Here is a 17,226-nt window from a genome sequence, read left to right on the forward strand (position 1 = left end):
ATCATTAGATAACGATAGAAAAAAAAACGAGATCCGTATGTCTACCTTAATTCTTAACATTCAACTGCGTCCATTCTATGTATATTTTGTGATTTTATATTCATGAACAAGTATTGTAGATAATTAACTCCGTGACTCATTATACGTTTAATTATTATTAATTATTATTATTATTATTATTATTATTAATATTGAAAAAATATAGCTACTAAACCAATATAACGTGGTTCGAGACACTAGCGTGCAAATCCAACGTATCCGTCTATTACTCCTTAACATCCTTTTTCCCATTAGGAAGGAAGTGAGTTAGAAGGAAAAATAAAGGAGAACTGTGTTTTCTTAAAGTATATTGTAACATTTCGCGGACAATTGACTAGATCAGAAATACAGAGCAATACATTCTGATACCTGTTGTGCATATACACAGAGCTACATTACAATTAATACATAATACAGTTTAATGTACATATCGTTTATATAAATTAAATACAATTGTTCCTGTAAATTCTTACCAGTCCATAAGACACGTATCTAAACAAAAGAAAATAACGAATTTTTGTATATTCTAATCGGTACATTGGATTTATACTTCTCATTCCTCTCTTTTTCTTTTCAATGTTTTATAAAATCAAAAGTATTGATCGATTTATGGCGAAAATGTCAGTAATAGATCGCCTATATATTGGCAGTCGTTCGATTTATTACATATGTCGCAGTGTGTCAAGTCCACGCATAAAAAATAATAAAACATATCTTAAATGTACAGGATACTTATTTGGAGTTAGTAAAAATATGGTAGTAAATTGAATCGGCAGCTCGCGATGTTACACATACATGGATCACAGCATTCCGCGGGCCAAATGAGCGAGCAGCGTAATAATATCTAAAAAAATCCACACGGTACAAAACGAGAGTAAAAGAAGTGACAATCAATCGCTATCCACGAGATCAATGAAGAAAGTTCCAGGTACGCGGCAAGTCTATCCTTAAGTACAGATTATAAGAAACATCAACTGGAGAGAGTTCCATTTACCGATGATTCTTGCCGCATATCATCACACCTGTTATCGATCAGTCATGTGCTTTTTTGTCACTGTACAAAATACTTGCTTTTGTTCGGAATTCGCGTAACGATCTGCGAACTTTTGAACAATCTCAGTCAATAGTAATGGAAGCAAACTACGTCCATGTAGAACGATTATTCGACGATCAGCTGCTTTGGCAGATATTATTGTTTTCTTTGAACTATGGATTCACTTCAAATAGTGAGGTCCTCCCATTCTTCGACTTGTCGAGGGGTCAGTTCAATTTTAATTCGAGTTAAAGTACTTAGAAGATCGTGCATCCTGGCCGTTAATGGATTGGCTTGAAGATCAATAAATTCCAACGCGGGAGCGTGCCTGAGTCTTTCAACGTCTATATCTAGAAAAATAAAATTATCAAAATTACCAATAATATCGATAACAAACTTTATGTAACAAAATAAGTAATGCTTACCAATAATCGAATTGTTGTTAGCAAGAAGCCGCTTGAGTTGTGGTATCCGACATGTAACGGGTGGCAAAGCGATGAACGTATTATGCGATATATCCAACCTTTCTAAAGCTTGCAATTCAGCAAGTTCTTCTGGTAGCTTACTCATTTGATTATGACTCAGGTTCAGTTCTAGAAACGATTACGTGTTTGAATTTGTATTACAGTGATACCTTTCAGCTTAAAAAAAGAGATAAAATTTTCTTTAATTATCGAAAACAAGATGATAATAGAGACGAAAAGGAAATTAACAGTACGAATATTTAGTTAAAAACAAATATTAATCGACTTACCAGTAATCAGAGAGAACTTGACTGCAAATTTTGGTGGAATTTTTGTTATCACATTCCCTGACAGATTACATCTTTTTAACTCTGTGTGTCTCATTAAATGATAAACTGCATCAGGTACCTGCATTAGTTGGCATTCTGACAGATCTGAAAAATATAAAATGGTAACGTTAAAAAGCGTTACGTAATTACTTCGTTCCACACATGAAAAAAAATATTTTCCGAAATCTATATCTGATCAAATTAAACACATCAACAGTTATATAAACAAGACATTATTAACGCTATATTAAACATATATATTCTATGTATTATACATATATATTTGAACTACATGTCATAAAAAATAGCGATGCGTTCAATTTTCACAACTGGAGCACGAAGATATTACGCCCGGTCGTATTGTGTTCTTGACAGATCAGCTGTCGAACTAGGTCAGTGTATCAATATTCCGCGACGATAACAATAGCAGTTTGCATACTTTTCGATTATTGTTTCTTACTTTCGAAGTTACAGATCGAATATAATCTGCTTAAGCACATAGAAATTATATTGAAAACGCGAAAAGCTTGGATAAACACATAAGATTTTTTATAAAACCCGCGATGCACCTGTAGCAGCGAAAACTAGGTCATGAACTAAATTAAAGTATCTACAATGACGATTAATTTAAACAGACTAATCTTAAATGTTTACGAGAATCGTGATTTTGACAGTCTATGTAAGCGATTTTTTAAATATTTTACAAAGTACAATTTACCAAGATTGTTAGTTTCTTGTGCATCCTCGCAGCGCAACACTACTCTCGTGACGGCGTTCGCCATCTTGCTGAGGCAAACTGACTCAAGTTAGGCGTCTCGCCACCTTTATATGAAACATTTATTTTCGACGAATTTCAGAAATAAATAGCATGCGTTTGATGACCTTGGCATTCACTTTACTTTCCGGAAATTCGTGCTACGATATTGTGACGTGGAAATCAATGACGATAATGTAAAATGTTCGATACATTCTGATATTCGTAGTATCATATTTTCTTAATGATTGAAATTTAAATTTATTGTTATCTAATTTGAATTTTAATACGACAAAAACAAATTTTAGGAGCGTTTTAGCGATATGAAAATGGATGCGGGACACTCGCTTGTTCGATATTGCGCTAGAAAATCTTGTCGCCATTTTTCGGGCGCTTGCGCGTTTAGTTCTGATTTTGTTATGCCTTCTTCTGTTTCGCGTCAAGTAATATTTTTATGATTTATATTATTGCAAATGTTTATGTACGACTTAAGCCGATTAATTTTGTTACAGAAACAATATATTTGTAGTTCGTGATACTTAACATCGTACAGGATAACATATTATACATTACTTCAGGAATTGATTCATAGGTACAGTATCGAACATTTGAAAACTTTGCTACAACGAAACTATATTTCTTTCGTACTCATTTTTTAACATCATTGTCTATTTCAAGCTTTCAAACAGGACAATTTCGTATTTTATTATATTTCAAACGAAAAGATTTTCAACGCTGTTAACTGAGTCAACTACCTGACTGTGTTTTACTGTTTGTATTGACAGTGGCGATGACTTTTTGCTATAAAGTAGTAAATGGCTTTGGTGGCAAGCTACCATTTAAGGTTACGTTTCCATACATGGTGGCGCCTCGCGTACCTGTATTCATATAGTGCACAAGGTGTATACACTCGTATTTTATCTCATGGCTATGAAAATATACAGTATCGTCCATGTTTTACATATGAAAAAATAATGCTGTATGTTCGCATAAAAATTAATAATTCTCCGATTTCTTACGAAATAAGTCTATTTCGATCATACGCATTTATTAAATATTCATAATACGCTCACTAATGTAAATATTTTTTATGGAACAGCGTTCAGGTCGAGTGATAAAACTGCAAGCTGACTCACTTATTCAAGCACAAGTTTTATACTTTGGACAAATAATAACGCTACGAGTTAACTAAGTTTGCATGCCCGGGTAAGCCCGATTCTTTTATCGTCGGATCCATATGACAAAAAATTTGAAAGATGAAATTCTAGTTTTATTGAAAGAAAACAATGAGAAGTAAGGTTTTGCTACGCAAAAATCTCACTTGAATGTATTAAAAAATAATGGGACAACAATGAAAATAACACGATGACGTAACAGCTTAGTAGTTCATTAACACTTTGTCGTGGATACATGTAAAAAGATCAGGAAGAAGAAACGACTCTCGTGTGACATGCAAAGCGCGAGCATTTACTTTGCCAGGGCTTCGTAGCGGTTCACTATTCCGAGATTGACCTTTCGTATGCACAAATGCCTCCAAAACGTACAATAGATCTTCCTGTTGGCCGACTGTTGACTCACAAGTTGACGCATCCATATATCGTACAATAATATCAATAGCCACTATTGAAGTGCTTACAAACTTAAGATTTTTTATTAATATAGTTAAAATGCAATGCAAGGTATTGTAAAAGAATGAAAAAATTGCAAAGAAAACATAACGGCTCGGACGTCATAAAAATGTTTGTATTGGTACTGCATTTATACGGTACACGATGTAATCGTATTATTTTAAGCTTCGTTCATAAAGACAAAATTTGCAACGTGTTCGGATCGATGGTTGGATAGCTTAAGGAACAAAGACCGGATACGAGAGTTGTGTAACGCAATGTTTATCCAACCAATTATCTATGCTAGAAGCCGGAGCGAGCATTTCACTTTTATTCGAATTGATGCACGAGCCGCTACCGCAGCAAAGAACACGACCACCTGTTACGTATGCTTGCCTAATGCATCATACTAACGTTAGATATCCCTATCACCTAACGAGCTAACGTTATAACATCTCTTTTGCATTTTCGATTAGTAATACTATGTCGGTAAAGATGAAAGACATTTATATAGAGTAGAATAAAAAGATACTTTTAATTATCTTATGCCGAACTTAAAGAAATAGAATTAGAATAAACTCTTAAATGACAAAGAAATTCTTGATAACGCAATTCAGTGCTGACTATAACCAATTATATGTGGGAAAATTGAAGAAAATGTATCGCTTCTGGTTGTTGGTCCGATGCTTCTTGTCAAAACAATTTTTCTCAAGTATCGCTACAAGCGTTGTTACAGAAATGCGCATTCGGACGTAGAGTGACTCCTTGAACGTGGCTGCCAAGTACCTCTCGCTCTCATTTTCTCCGCTTCGAGACTTTCGCCAGTTACCGATTAGAAATCTCGTATTTACTTTTGACGGCTTGACAGTAATGTTCTTAATCGCGATAGAGCTAAGAGAAAAAGAACGTAATTAAGGCGTTATAAGAGTTCGTCTAAAATAATTAACAAACAAAGAAACAACGAAGAGACAAGGTAACACCCGATACAGATCGATTCAAGACAAGCCTGGATGAGACGACATTGAGGAAGGTCTCGAATCTATCCGGATAGGCAGATAAGGAGAGGACTGAGACTCGCTCTTACTTCCAGGTTGAATCAGGAAGCGAGTCGCATGATCTATACGGTGGTTTGAAAAGTAAGTATCGACGCGGAAGACATTAGCGTACTGGTGACGTTTAGCGTACTGGTGAACCTAGTTTGTCACGGTAGTTTGAAAATCGAGCTCGTTACGGTTACGGGTCAGTCGAAACAACGAATCAAGGCCGGCTAGAAACGCGTATCGAGTTGCCAACTATATTAGTCCTCTAAACTCTAACCGAGCGAGTTCTAAGGTCGCTCGATACGACACGACGTCTATTAATTTATTATTCGATCGTTCGTAATTTATCGATAATGCCTCCTGTGGAGGCAAAACGATCAAAATTATTTTGCGATGGAACAATTTCTTTGCGATTCCATATTTATCATGTAAACAATTTAGTTTATGTTATAAGCGAACATCAAGTTGCTTTCACAATTTTGCACACATTAAGAAAATTATTTGCCATGTTTGAGTGCAATAGGGAGTCGAGCAAATTACATTACCGGCAAATGTACTGTTGCGAGTCGATTATACCAGTAGGAGATCGGGCCATGCGTTACAAACAGCTAGCGAACTTAAACAACCTGCGTAAGATTTACGATTTATCCGATCTGCGATATATAGTTCGTGCTTAACTGCAAGTACATGTACAAGCAAAAATTTTCAATGAAATCGATTAAGAAATAATCCACTAGACCGGATTCGAACAAACGTGAGCGTGGAGGTGATAAGGAATTAGTCTGAGTATACTTTTCTGAAAAAACATATACAATTTTAGCATTATCCGATATCTTATCTGAGCTTTTATTATCATATACACGACGAAAAGTGCACAGTCCATTATGCGAATTGTTCTCTGTTTCGTGAAACAATCGTAGCATTTTCGATCGTCGATCGTACAGTAAGTGTAAATCGAGAAGAACATCTTGGTCTAATTTTTAGAGAATCATGGAAACGCGAATATCACTCGACGAATGTTCCAGCACGTTTTCTTTCCCCAAATGAAATTCTCAACCGAGCGAAAGTGTAATACCTCAAAGGCGGAAAGATATCGTAGCGTAGAAAGTATCAAACGCGAAGTAAACAATTACGTTTCGCTAACCAATTCTACGTTAGCGAAGTAGTTTCTCGAGTCAACGCTAGTAAGGAAAAATACACCTTTCTGTCTGCTCTTTTATTAATAGTTTTTCATTTGTTCCTAAAAAAAAAACTATGCCTTTTTTGTCTTAAAAGAGTTATTTGTATTTTTCTATCAGATCAAAGATCAACTTTTTCTGCAGATTTATTGTTTTACATTCGAGAATCCAGCAAGTGGAAACTTTGTCGATGTTAGGAGGCGAAACAGATTAGAACGTCATCAAAGATAGGAAATCGTACAATTCGATAGATTTGACCCACCTAGATTACAATTGTCCTGCGCCTCTTCGCACCGGGAAACTACCCTAATTATCGCTCGGCCCGCCAACTGGACGCAAACAGCCATAGCCACGTTCCTCTCTCCTTGCTCCTGAGAAATCTGTTGCACATCGTCGGCATTGTACGCGGGTGGTCTCATCTCTTCTACGTTTGTTTATGTACGACGGACGTGGAAAAATCTTTGTAGAGTTTTAAACGAAAGAAAGAAACTCGTCTAGAAATTCTATTTATTCGGAATCGAACGATCACTGAATCTCTTCAAAGTTGTCTAATCACTGTCGAACTCGTTGCACAGTGATCAAGTACACGCTTTTACGGTTTCTTCCTCGAAGTATCAATAGCACTCTTGATTCTCTCCACTTCTTCCTCGCGCATTAAAAAACAATCATGTTTCGGGACGCAACCTTCTGATCGTACACAAAGAACGCTTGAAACGCACTTTTCCGACGAGATACTTGTTGCTTGAAACTATCGCGTCTAATGCGAACTTTTAGCGTTGTGGTCGCAAATGTTGTCGGTATGTTTATCGAGGAAACAACGAAGAAGCGTTGGCTTCTGAGAACATCGATGAACCGATCGCGTCTGAGACGAGATCGTTGTGTCCTCGATCTTTCACGAAGCTGCGAGATTCCTGCGATTTTCTGTTTTTCCCCGCACTCGAAGAACTCTCAGAAAGTAAGGGGCAAGATATCGAAACGAGAGTGTTTCAGGTGACGCTGGCTGGCACTGAAGTGCAGAACTCCACGCGGTGCTATTTAAGCCTTCGTAGCAGAGTCTCCCACCAAAGATGCATCTCGAATCAGCTGACTACTTTGTTTCAACTCCCTCTCTTTGTTTGAAAACAACTGTAGGTGCCACAACGCATATGTACCGCCAGGTGCACTCGGCCTGCAACCTGTCGAAATTGGAATTAGAATTTTCACGAACGTGCAGTCAAGGTCCCAGCTATCGGAACACGTCTCGTTTCAGAGTTCGCATTGTCATTGTCCTTTCAACGAAGAAAGAACAGGATGAATTTTCGTGGACCGTTTGTGTGTAGCTTTTCCGCGTTACGCTTCTTAAGAGTCGAACTACGTTAAACACGGCATTGAAGTTTCTTCGTACAGAAATAGGCGCGTAAATACGACTATTCGAAGGCCTTTGTGACATAGACGAAGGAAGTCTGAACGTAAGATCGACGGAAACAGGAAGGGATCGTCGCAGGGAGAAGCGTAATACTCGATGCAAAAGTTCTCGCGGAACGGGATGACTCATCTAATTGCACGTTCTATCGAGATTGAGGTTCTTTTGATCGTGCCTGCACTCGAAAGAAACCTAGATATCGTGCGTGTAAGTTTGGAAAGCGTCTACACGTTTACGTGACTCTACGAATGACGCCGGCCAACTTCCTACCAACGTTTCGTTACGAGCTTCCAAATTCTGTTCCTCTTTCGACTTGCCATTTTAATTAATTCCACGTTTCTTTCATCTATAATTCATGACATGTTATAAAGAACCGTCTAAAGATCGTAAGATCCGTGGCGAGCCAATTTTTCGTTTCATATTTATCCATACGTCCAGAATTCTTACGCAATACTGTAAAAGCGAACGAAATTTCTCAGATGCGTACGAAGCGTAAAGGGGAAACGTTCGATGATAGATTAGCTGAAAGAAATTATACAGCGGATTAAGAAATTATTATACAACCGCATGTACAGACGATTCCTCGATTGTCGTTGTTCAAATACTTTTTTATTCTTTTTATTTTCATATATATGTATATATATATGAAATACATTCAATATACATATATATGTATATCGAATCGTGTCGTTACATAAATGTGCAATTAGCGGCGTAGCTCACGCGGTAAGGATGAGGAAGCGAACAAGATTCAAAATGAAAAATGTTCAACGCACACGATTTTCATACGCTTCCGCTCCTTTTTTCGTGACGAAAGCTTTGTTCCGTTCTTTCCGTTCACCTTTCCATTCCTCTTCGCAAAATATTCGCTTGAAACATCGTCTAAATCCAAGGTCGAAAATACGACGAACCATCCGTTCGGCACGATGCCTACTGCGCCATTGCGAACGTTCATTATTGCTGGTTCGTTCATCGGTGGCGAACTTTTCCAGTAACCATTCTGTTTCACTTTTCTTCGTATGTATTTCTTCGCAAACAACGCGATATAAAAATGGCACGTATGCGTTTCGCACGACAATGGAAACGAACACGCGTTACCATTCGGAAAATTTCTCGACGTATTTCTTTGGAACAGACTATAAAAAGTAAATCGATCGACAAACTTGCTAAATATATCTTCGTTATCTTGGACAAGAGTTAACGATCTATGGGAAAGGATATGGAACAATTCGTCGAGAAATATTCGAAAATATAAAATACAATTAATCTTCCGTTAAGCGATGGTTTATAAAAAAGACCGCATACGGACACGTGCATCGTCGTTTCATCGCGATAATAAACAGCTAGAAGGAGCATCTGGAATAAGTGATACTGCCAGGGCATCTTTTCAGACAAAAGAAAACATCGAATGCGCGTGTTTTGGCTGACGTCGCGAGATCGAAAAGCGTATTCGTTTCACCGCATTAAACAACGTATTTCTACGCCTTTCTCTCGAAAGAATCTCTCGTTCGCTCGATCACGCGGTATTCTGGAAAAGAAAATCTTTATGACTCATCCGTTACCAATCGTATCGAATATTCTCACCAAACTATGGAAACAAGAAAAAAAAAAAACAAAAAGAAAATGGTAGATTCGAATCTCCGATTATCCCTGATTTAATGGTGAACTAGCGCGGAGAGGTACTTAAGAAAAATCAATCGCGTCCTTACTTTTCCATGCAGATCTTTTCTCTCCATTCATTGCAGAGTCCAGTGCCCAACAGGGATAAAATGTTTATACGATTCTTCGGTATGTTTGGCACGTGGCCAGAGGATACTGCGCGTGCATTTCATGGACGAGAATAGATTCGCGGGCCAAAATCCCCCATGACTTTTCAGTCGTCGTATTCGTATTGACTCTCGCATGAACGTGCGCGAGATATAAGCTACGCTGTATCGTGCTGAGATCGATGCACGCGGTCCATGCACGTGTATACCCTCTTTTTCTCTCTTTCCCCCAAATGATTTCTTCCTCTTCTCTCTCTCTCTCTCTATATATATATATATATACATATATACATATATAATATATATATATATATGGTACATTTACATATATCAACAAGGAAGATGTTCGCGGTTTTTCAGTCTCCAACGATATGGACCCATTTCATGTTTAAAGAAGGATCCTTGATCGACCTTTTAATCCGTAATAACGAACGTAAAATCTGTATTTGCTCGATACGCGTACATACATACATTCTCTTTGTGAATTCGATGACTTTACGTTTTTAAAACGACGCGTAATTTTACATCCGGTCAAGACTGCCGAGTTCTGATTTTACGCCAACTGTGATCTGCCAACACGTGTCAGAAAGAAACATCATGTTCCACGAATAATTCGCGCAGTAAATTTTTCTGAATCTTGGGAAGTCGTACGCCCGTGTGCAAATGAAAAGTATCGCACGGGGAATACGATAGAATTGACCGGTAACGTTCGTCCATTCACGTTCAAGTGAAAAACAAAATGACATTCGAATCGTTGAAAATTCTATATTACGAGCTATCTTCTTCCTTGCTTTTACGATGCAAAATCTGGCCTCCCGCGATTATAATCCTCGAAAAACCTTCGCAAAACGTCTCTGTTTGACCGCGAACATTGGCCCTATAAAATCTTTGGCTCTGACGTTGACTCTTTGTGCGCCCGCAAGTTACTGCGTCTCCGTTTTTCGAGTATTTTCATATTTACCAAGAATTCGGATCTTCCACGTAGTTTAGTTTAAACGGAAAGATCATCGTCACCGATAGATATAAACGAACGTCTACCCGATTTCGCATTTATTCGCATATATTTCTCGTTGGACGAATGAAACATTTTCGATACTTAAATCATCGCTTGGAACAGCGTGTTTCAAGAGAATAATCAGTCAAGAAACGGTTTTCGTTAATCTTGTTATTAGTTTTAAATAATACGAGTACAAATTATCACTGAACACTCGTTCAATAATCTATATTGATTTTCTTATATTTATTTTACATATTAACAATAAATCGTAATATCTTGTTAAAGCCATGAAATATATGTATATATCAATACCTCGATATTATCTATTCGTGTTATCTATGGATGGAATTCTACCGTATCGTGTATTTCATTCATACTCGTATGTAGATAATACTAACGTTCATATTTTTTAAATCAGTCGCAATTAATGTATTTCGTTGCAGCTGGCTTACAGATAAGTAAAATACGATTTAGTAAGAAACAAAATCTATTCTGAATTATTTAAATATCTGATAATCGAAGATCAATCGTTATATCGATATGAAAGAGAATAATATCTGTTCCGCAAAACTATCGAGTAGTGTAATTAAATATCTAATTACCCATTACCTTACACTTAAACGCAAGACACTATTTTCCCGTTTTTGTTATCCTAATCATTCTATAACACAACTATTTACCTACACCGCTGAAAATACTCTATGCGTAAACACAGCTGGTATACGTTGTACTCTGTTCTCTACGAGTATACATAGAATCTGTAAATACAAGTCTTAATATTTGGTGTTCTCTGGTAAACTATGAAGGTATCACGGTAAAATTTACGAGTATTATCTAGAAACCTATTAACATGAATGTCGCTGAACGATTTATAGAGAAATTTCGAAGCAACCATATAATACGTACAATTGTAAGTACGTATATATATGATACAGATACCTGAACGGATATTTATAATCGATCAGAATTATCGACGATTTCTGTATTAAACAGACAGTGAGGTGAAATAGAATGTAGGCGAAATTGGAATGTATATATCGATAGTTTTGTTGGCATTTTCTCATTGAAGTTAAGCCTGTTGGGACTCCCTGTTTCTTTGAGATCGGTCTAATGCTTCTTGCGCGTGTTGCAATCCAGCGCAATAATGCAATAGTAAGACACTAAGTGCTTGCACTCGTAAATCGCTTTGTGCAATTAATTTAATACTGTCCATTTCTCCGCTTTGTGATAATTCCAATCTTGAGGCAGTTTCCGCGTCGAGCGCAGTTTTCAGCTTGCCCATCTACGTTAAATGTTAATATTAAATATACGATTAATTGATATATGCTTTGTTAATAAAATTTCAATGTTATTTTTACCATGACATTGATTTTTTCAACGCGTTCTACTGGCTCCAAATGTTTGTACAGAAACTTGCCGGTATCTTTAGCTCTAGACATAAGACCATCGTCCAAATCGCCAGCTACTAGAGGAGCTGCCACGCTAGGTTCAGCACCCTCCAAGAGATCAGGACTTATGCCCAAGCCACCAACCAATGAATTCTAAACGTTTCAATAATTCGATCAGATTCGTCGACAATTTTAGAATCATTTTTAGATCTTGACCCTAAAGAATAGATGCACCTACCTCGATTGTATATGATAGTAAAGGTGTAAAGAAAGCATCGTTTATCGCTCTATGAGAGACTGTATTAGTTATATAGTATCAATACAACAATATCTTATATAATAAGCATGGCGATCTCGATGTGCATCTGCGTGTCTGTTCTCTCCAAATAACAGTTAGTGCCACGAGCAATAAAAAATAGTGTGACTATTTGCGATAGGAAGGAAAGAATAGAAAGCTTGTACAAAGTTCCAAAGACATCGCACGTACAATGAACGACAAGCGAATTAAATATAATTGAAGCTTCAAAATGACAGTCAATATCTTATTGTTAGTCATAAGCGTGTTTTCTGCCCCTTACAATTGCTGGTACAAAAAATAGAACAAAGAACAGAAATAGAGCAGAGAAGGCCCAAAATTATATTTGGTATAATTACAATTGCTATTGATATTTAATGCAAGGAATATCAATCCGAGATCCTTCTCTGTTCCAACTGAACAAATTTGTGTTGTTAAATTCTACCTTGCGGGATGCACAGGGACTTGGGGGAAGACTTCTAGATGCCAGACCGGTACCGGAAGCCGGTGGGGCCAAGCAACTGGTACTTCCAGCCTTCTTCAGGCCCAATAGAGTATTAGCTATACTAGCCTTCATGGCCATCATAGTTGCACCCTGATTAATCGATCAACGGATTTCAAATTTTTAATACCAAATTTAATTTCAGTTATAATTTCATTTAATATCAATATTAATAATTTTACTTATTCAATCGACAATACCGATAAACTATTAAAAAAACAAAGAGAAAAAGGAGAAACGATACAAGAAATCGCGCCCTCTATCTCATTCTTGATTATTTTGTGTGTAAGGTTTACTAGACAATAATAAAACAAATGATCTATTCACTTACAAAATTCACAAATACTCAACGTTAGAAGCAAGGTCAAGGTGCAAACCTACAAAAAACCTTCACCTCCCTATTATGCAGATGACCAATTTTATTACCAACAATAAGGTGAATCACACTTAACAGTTGTTTCCCTATGTACAAAATACCAAGAATACTCTAAATATTTCAAGTACACATTAATTGCCCAGAAACTGCAATTCCTTGATTACAGCATTACATACTGTACAGTCAAATATAACTAGTAAAGCGTAGATATGCATAGTGATCGTAATTTTATATTTCTTTTGTAAAATTCCACTGTAACGACAATTGCATAATAAAATTTTATCTTTCAAAATTAATGTACAATTTTTTTTAATAAAAATATAAATTATATATTCATATATATTACATATTCGATAAATTTCAATTCAGAGATCTAACTTTAAGTTGTAAATAGTCTTAAAATCACTAAGTGGCATATTAAATCACAATGAAAAAACGAATAAGAATTTATGTTTATTTTATGGAATTGTCAACTACAGCATTTATCGCTGTTTTAAAATGTTGTGTAAATTTAAAAATCAACAAGTTGACAATGCCATTTCTGTGTAATAAATACTTTTATTACGTCTTGAGTACCTGTACATTATCTTCGCAACTGGTTAGAGAAATCTCTGGACCTGATTCCCCGATAACAGTAGTAGGTTCTATTTCGTCTGCTTCCAATGCCATTGTTGTTATACTTTCGGCTCCGCATGTTCCTGATGCTTGACAACGAACTTCACATTTCTTATGACACACCATACCACAATCTCTGCACTGCACTGCGTCCTTCAGCCAAATCTATATAACGAAGATATATGTAATTGTATTATTTACTTTAAAACGTACACATAAAGAAGCAAATAACTGTGAGAACATAGACCTTTTTTGTACAAAAGTCGCATTGTGTTGCTCTATGAAAATGAGTTCTAATAAAATCGTGCATCTTCTTCTCAGAAATTTCTTCGCTCAAAGGTGGTTGTGTTTTGACAGCTTCTGTACTTTCCTTTTTCCCTGAATCACCAGTCATATGACGATTCGGGTAACTAGACTCCCATAAATAAGATAATGAAATATCACCATAACAAAGTGTTGGATCGAATCCTGAATATCCTTGTAGTTTTGGATGTACTGTCGCCAAAGAAGCTTTTAGAACAGTATATAAAATTAGTACAAAATAGATACAAATAAATAACATATTAACAATTATACATATTTAATAAAAATGCTACACACCACTATCTGGTGGTAATAAAGCATAGCATTTAAGATAATGACCAGTCGAGGATGTATAACATTGTGCCAGAATTAATTTCATAGGGACATTAATATATCCTAATAACTTTGCTTGAATTTCTCCTCCTCGTACACGACCCCACACTCCTATATTTAAGTACTGGAGTTCTGAATCAATTTGAAAAGACCTAGTTTCTTCGAAAGTGATTAAAGATGCATATTCTTTTTCTTTAGTAGTATAGTATAAGTCTGATATATTTGTTACATAGTTATCGTCATTAAAGCAAAATTGAGAGCTACTCGATATTATCGATTGATTCGAAGTAGTTGAAATCTTTCTGGAAGGAGTAGTGTCTGGTGTCTGAGTAGTATCATCGGTATGTGCGCTGCTTTTTCTCCTTCTAAACAGTTTACTACTCATTTCCAATTTATCAGAAATTTCATTTTCATAATCCTTTAAATCCGAAAATTTTATTTGGCCTTCAAATTTAATCTTGCTGTCTTCGGTACTGGGCGTATCTCCCTTATTAAATATAAAATCAGTTTTTAATGTTTTCTTATCGACGCCTCTTTCTGCTGATATCCTTTCACTATCCAATTTCATGCTAGCTTGTTTGTCCGAATCTGCTTTAGAATATTTTCGTTCAACCCTTATGATAAAACGCCTCTGCACCGCACTTTTTACAAATTTAGCTACTTGATTCATGTTAGACACCTTTTTGCCATCTACTGCTATTAAAATATCCCCTTTTTTCATTTCAGCAATTGCAGCAGGACTTCCAACTATTATAGTCTCGACTAACACACATACATGACCTACTTCTGGCACAAATTCTTGCTTAAACACTACGCCAAGTTGCTGAGAACCAACTTTACTAATAATTAAGTCCAACACCATATAAGGAACTCCAGTATATTGAGTCAGATACACCCAAGGTGTTGAGTCTATGCTTATTGTACAATATACTTCAACTTGTGATCTATCCTCTGCATTAAGTATATTAGGTCCAAGATTTAATCTAGTCACTTCCACCAGTGATACCTCCAAATAACCTGGTGTCAATTGTATATTGGCAACCTAAATAAAAGTTTTAAATATTTGTTAAATATATTCTTTTTTAATATTTTTATGACTTTTTAAATAAAAATATATATTTTACTTCGGATAAATCTACTGCTTCGTCGTTTAGTCTACGGAAAAATGGTTTGTAACGCATTTTATAGCGAGGTAGTGTATGCTTCCTACGCACAGCTCTACGAATTTGTCCTGTGATCAAAGAAATGATCTGTGGCTGTAATTGACGACCTTGAAATTGGGATTGTACTTCCAATTCAAGTATAGGATCTGAATAAAAACTCAAGGACCAGTGAGTATATGGAACACGTGTAAACTGCAACCTAGCTCTGCCACTGATACGTTTCACTAAAAACCATGTTGCTAACTATATTCTACTAGAATTTATTCAAAAATAATATTTAGGGAAAATAATTTCTTACCTTGTAAAGCCATATATGCAGTCTTTCCCAGTAGCATTTTAACATCTATTGATAATTGAAAATTTCCAGAATAATGTAAATCTAAAGATAAATCCAATGTCTCCAATAAACCTGTATCAGCATCTATTTTTGAATCTGCAACTTCTAAACCTTTTATTGTGGGAAATTGTGAACCCAGATTCAAGTCTCTTAACTGAAAATATATATGAATCATTATTGATGTAACTTTAGTGGAAATATTAAACAATACTTCTAAGTATATACTTTACCTGTACACTGTCTAGCAATTTGCCAGTGGTAGATTGAGTTAATAATTCTTTGAACTCATTATTTAACTTTCTGTACAACCAAAGGCGTACTCTCTCAGCATTTCTAAGTTCATTAAACAAAAATTGCAATGTTAAATTTATTGCCAAGTTTTCATTGCCTTGGCACATACCCTGGCGTGATATGCTTATAGAACTTGTTTTTTCATCTTGAATTTTGTCAAGTAACTCTTTAGGTAACTGAGCCTTGCCATGGTGTTTTAATTTTCTTGGTGTACTTTCCAAAGGTGCTTGTTCCAAGTATTTTTTGAATAAATAAAATTCCAGCACAAGTGTACATATTATACCACACACAAATGTAATCACAAATATGCAAATAAATTCAAAAATGTCCATATTAATATATCATCTATTGGAAACTCAATGATTTCCTTGAGTAATACCAATGTCTTCACTACTAAGAGCGAAAAATATTCACACAAATTGTAGAAACAGTTACTCTCTTATGAGACAAGTATGAAACAACAATCATGTAAAAATATTATATCTCAAATTTTTTTAAGTAATATTTCTAAGATAAGTACATTGTCTACGTTCATACTAAATATTAGGAACTCCTATAATATCTACGATTTTTAATCGATCATAAACAAAATATTATTTTTGTAAAGCTGTATTACATTGTTATGAATCACTCTCGTTTCACGGATCGGCAAATATTTAGAACACTTTCACCTACCATTATAAATCAAGATTATGACATTTTCAGAAAAATACGAATAACCTTTATAACGATTTAAAAAATATTCATGTTCACAAAAAAATATCCGTACAATACATATTAGAAAATCTAATAACACCAATGAGCATGGACAAAATGTATCATGACAGTTTCCTATTGATCTCGGCAGCCATGTTAATGCCAAATAAACTTGTCAATTTGACAGATTCGTCGATTGTTTATCTGAATTATATTCTCTGAATCCCATATTAAAATAAATGAATCGATTATAAATATCATTACTACAATATATTTAGGTTTATTTGATATACGTAATAATGAGAATTATAAAGATAC

The 17,226-nt window shown here is 35.6% G+C and overlaps 2 protein-coding genes and 1 long non-coding RNA gene across 5 annotated transcripts; 1 reads left to right on the forward strand and 2 right to left on the reverse strand.

Moving 5' to 3' along the window:
• Nucleotides 1-334: 334 nt before the first annotated feature.
• On the reverse strand, nt 335-7,678 carry LOC132904976 (leucine-rich repeat-containing protein 20). 2 transcript variants are annotated; one of them, XM_060955852.1, is made up of 4 exons: nt 6,707-7,678; nt 1,827-1,970; nt 1,498-1,665; nt 335-1,422 (listed from the first exon to the last, which is right to left on the reverse strand). In XM_060955852.1, the coding sequence occupies exons 1-4, from the start codon at nt 6,861-6,863 to the stop codon at nt 1,259-1,261; spliced, it is 633 nt and encodes a 210-aa protein (XP_060811835.1). In that variant the 5' UTR covers nt 6,864-7,678; the 3' UTR covers nt 335-1,258. The 2 variants fall into 2 exon arrangements, with proteins under 2 accessions (XP_060811835.1, XP_060811836.1); XM_060955853.1 differs by lacking the exon at nt 6,707-7,678 and adding an exon at nt 2,584-3,061.
• On the forward strand, nt 3,058-4,340 carry LOC132904979 (uncharacterized). Its single transcript, XR_009657707.1, has 3 exons — nt 3,058-3,211; nt 3,405-3,519; nt 3,719-4,340. It is a non-coding gene; the product is annotated as an uncharacterized LOC132904979 (long non-coding RNA).
• Nucleotides 7,679-10,806: 3,128 nt separating the features above from the next.
• On the reverse strand, nt 10,807-17,111 carry LOC132904964 (PDZ domain-containing protein 8). Of its 2 annotated transcripts, XM_060955822.1 has the most exons (9): nt 16,152-17,110; nt 15,883-16,075; nt 15,546-15,808; nt 14,386-15,463; nt 14,033-14,295; nt 13,747-13,950; nt 12,738-12,887; nt 11,968-12,150; nt 10,807-11,891 (listed from the first exon to the last, which is right to left on the reverse strand). In XM_060955822.1, the coding sequence occupies exons 1-9, from the start codon at nt 16,542-16,544 to the stop codon at nt 11,679-11,681; spliced, it is 2,940 nt and encodes a 979-aa protein (XP_060811805.1). In that variant the 5' UTR covers nt 16,545-17,110; the 3' UTR covers nt 10,807-11,678. The 2 variants fall into 2 exon arrangements, with proteins under 2 accessions (XP_060811805.1, XP_060811807.1); XM_060955824.1 differs by lacking the exon at nt 12,738-12,887 and having other exon boundaries at nt 16,152-17,111.
• Nucleotides 17,112-17,226: the final 115 nt, after the last annotated feature.

Source organism: Bombus pascuorum, chromosome 3 (assembly GCF_905332965.1).
Source record: "Bombus pascuorum chromosome 3, iyBomPasc1.1, whole genome shotgun sequence".
NCBI lineage: Eukaryota > Metazoa > Arthropoda > Insecta > Hymenoptera > Apidae > Bombus > Bombus pascuorum.

Excerpts from the sequence above, each read along its gene's own strand:
- LOC132904976 (XM_060955852.1), bottom strand. The coding sequence starts at position 6,863 with ATGAGACCACCCGCGTACAATGCCGACGATGTGCAACAGATTTCTCAG. Across the intron at positions 1,971-6,706 it reads GCAGGACAATTGTAATCTAG|ATCTGTCAGAATGCCAACTA; the intron begins GTGGGTCAAATC and ends TATATTTTTCAG. Across the intron at positions 1,423-1,497 it reads TAACAACAATTCGATTATTG|ATATAGACGTTGAAAGACTC; the intron begins GTAAGCATTACT and ends TTATTTTTCTAG.
- LOC132904964 (XM_060955822.1), bottom strand. The coding sequence starts at position 16,544 with ATGGACATTTTTGAATTTATTTGCATATTTGTGATTACATTTGTGTGT. Across the intron at positions 15,809-15,882 it reads TGCATATATGGCTTTACAAG|TGAAACGTATCAGTGGCAGA; the intron begins GTAAGAAATTAT and ends CATGGTTTTTAG. Across the intron at positions 15,464-15,545 it reads AAGCAGTAGATTTATCCGAA|GTTGCCAATATACAATTGAC; the intron begins GTAAAATATATA and ends ACTTTTATTTAG.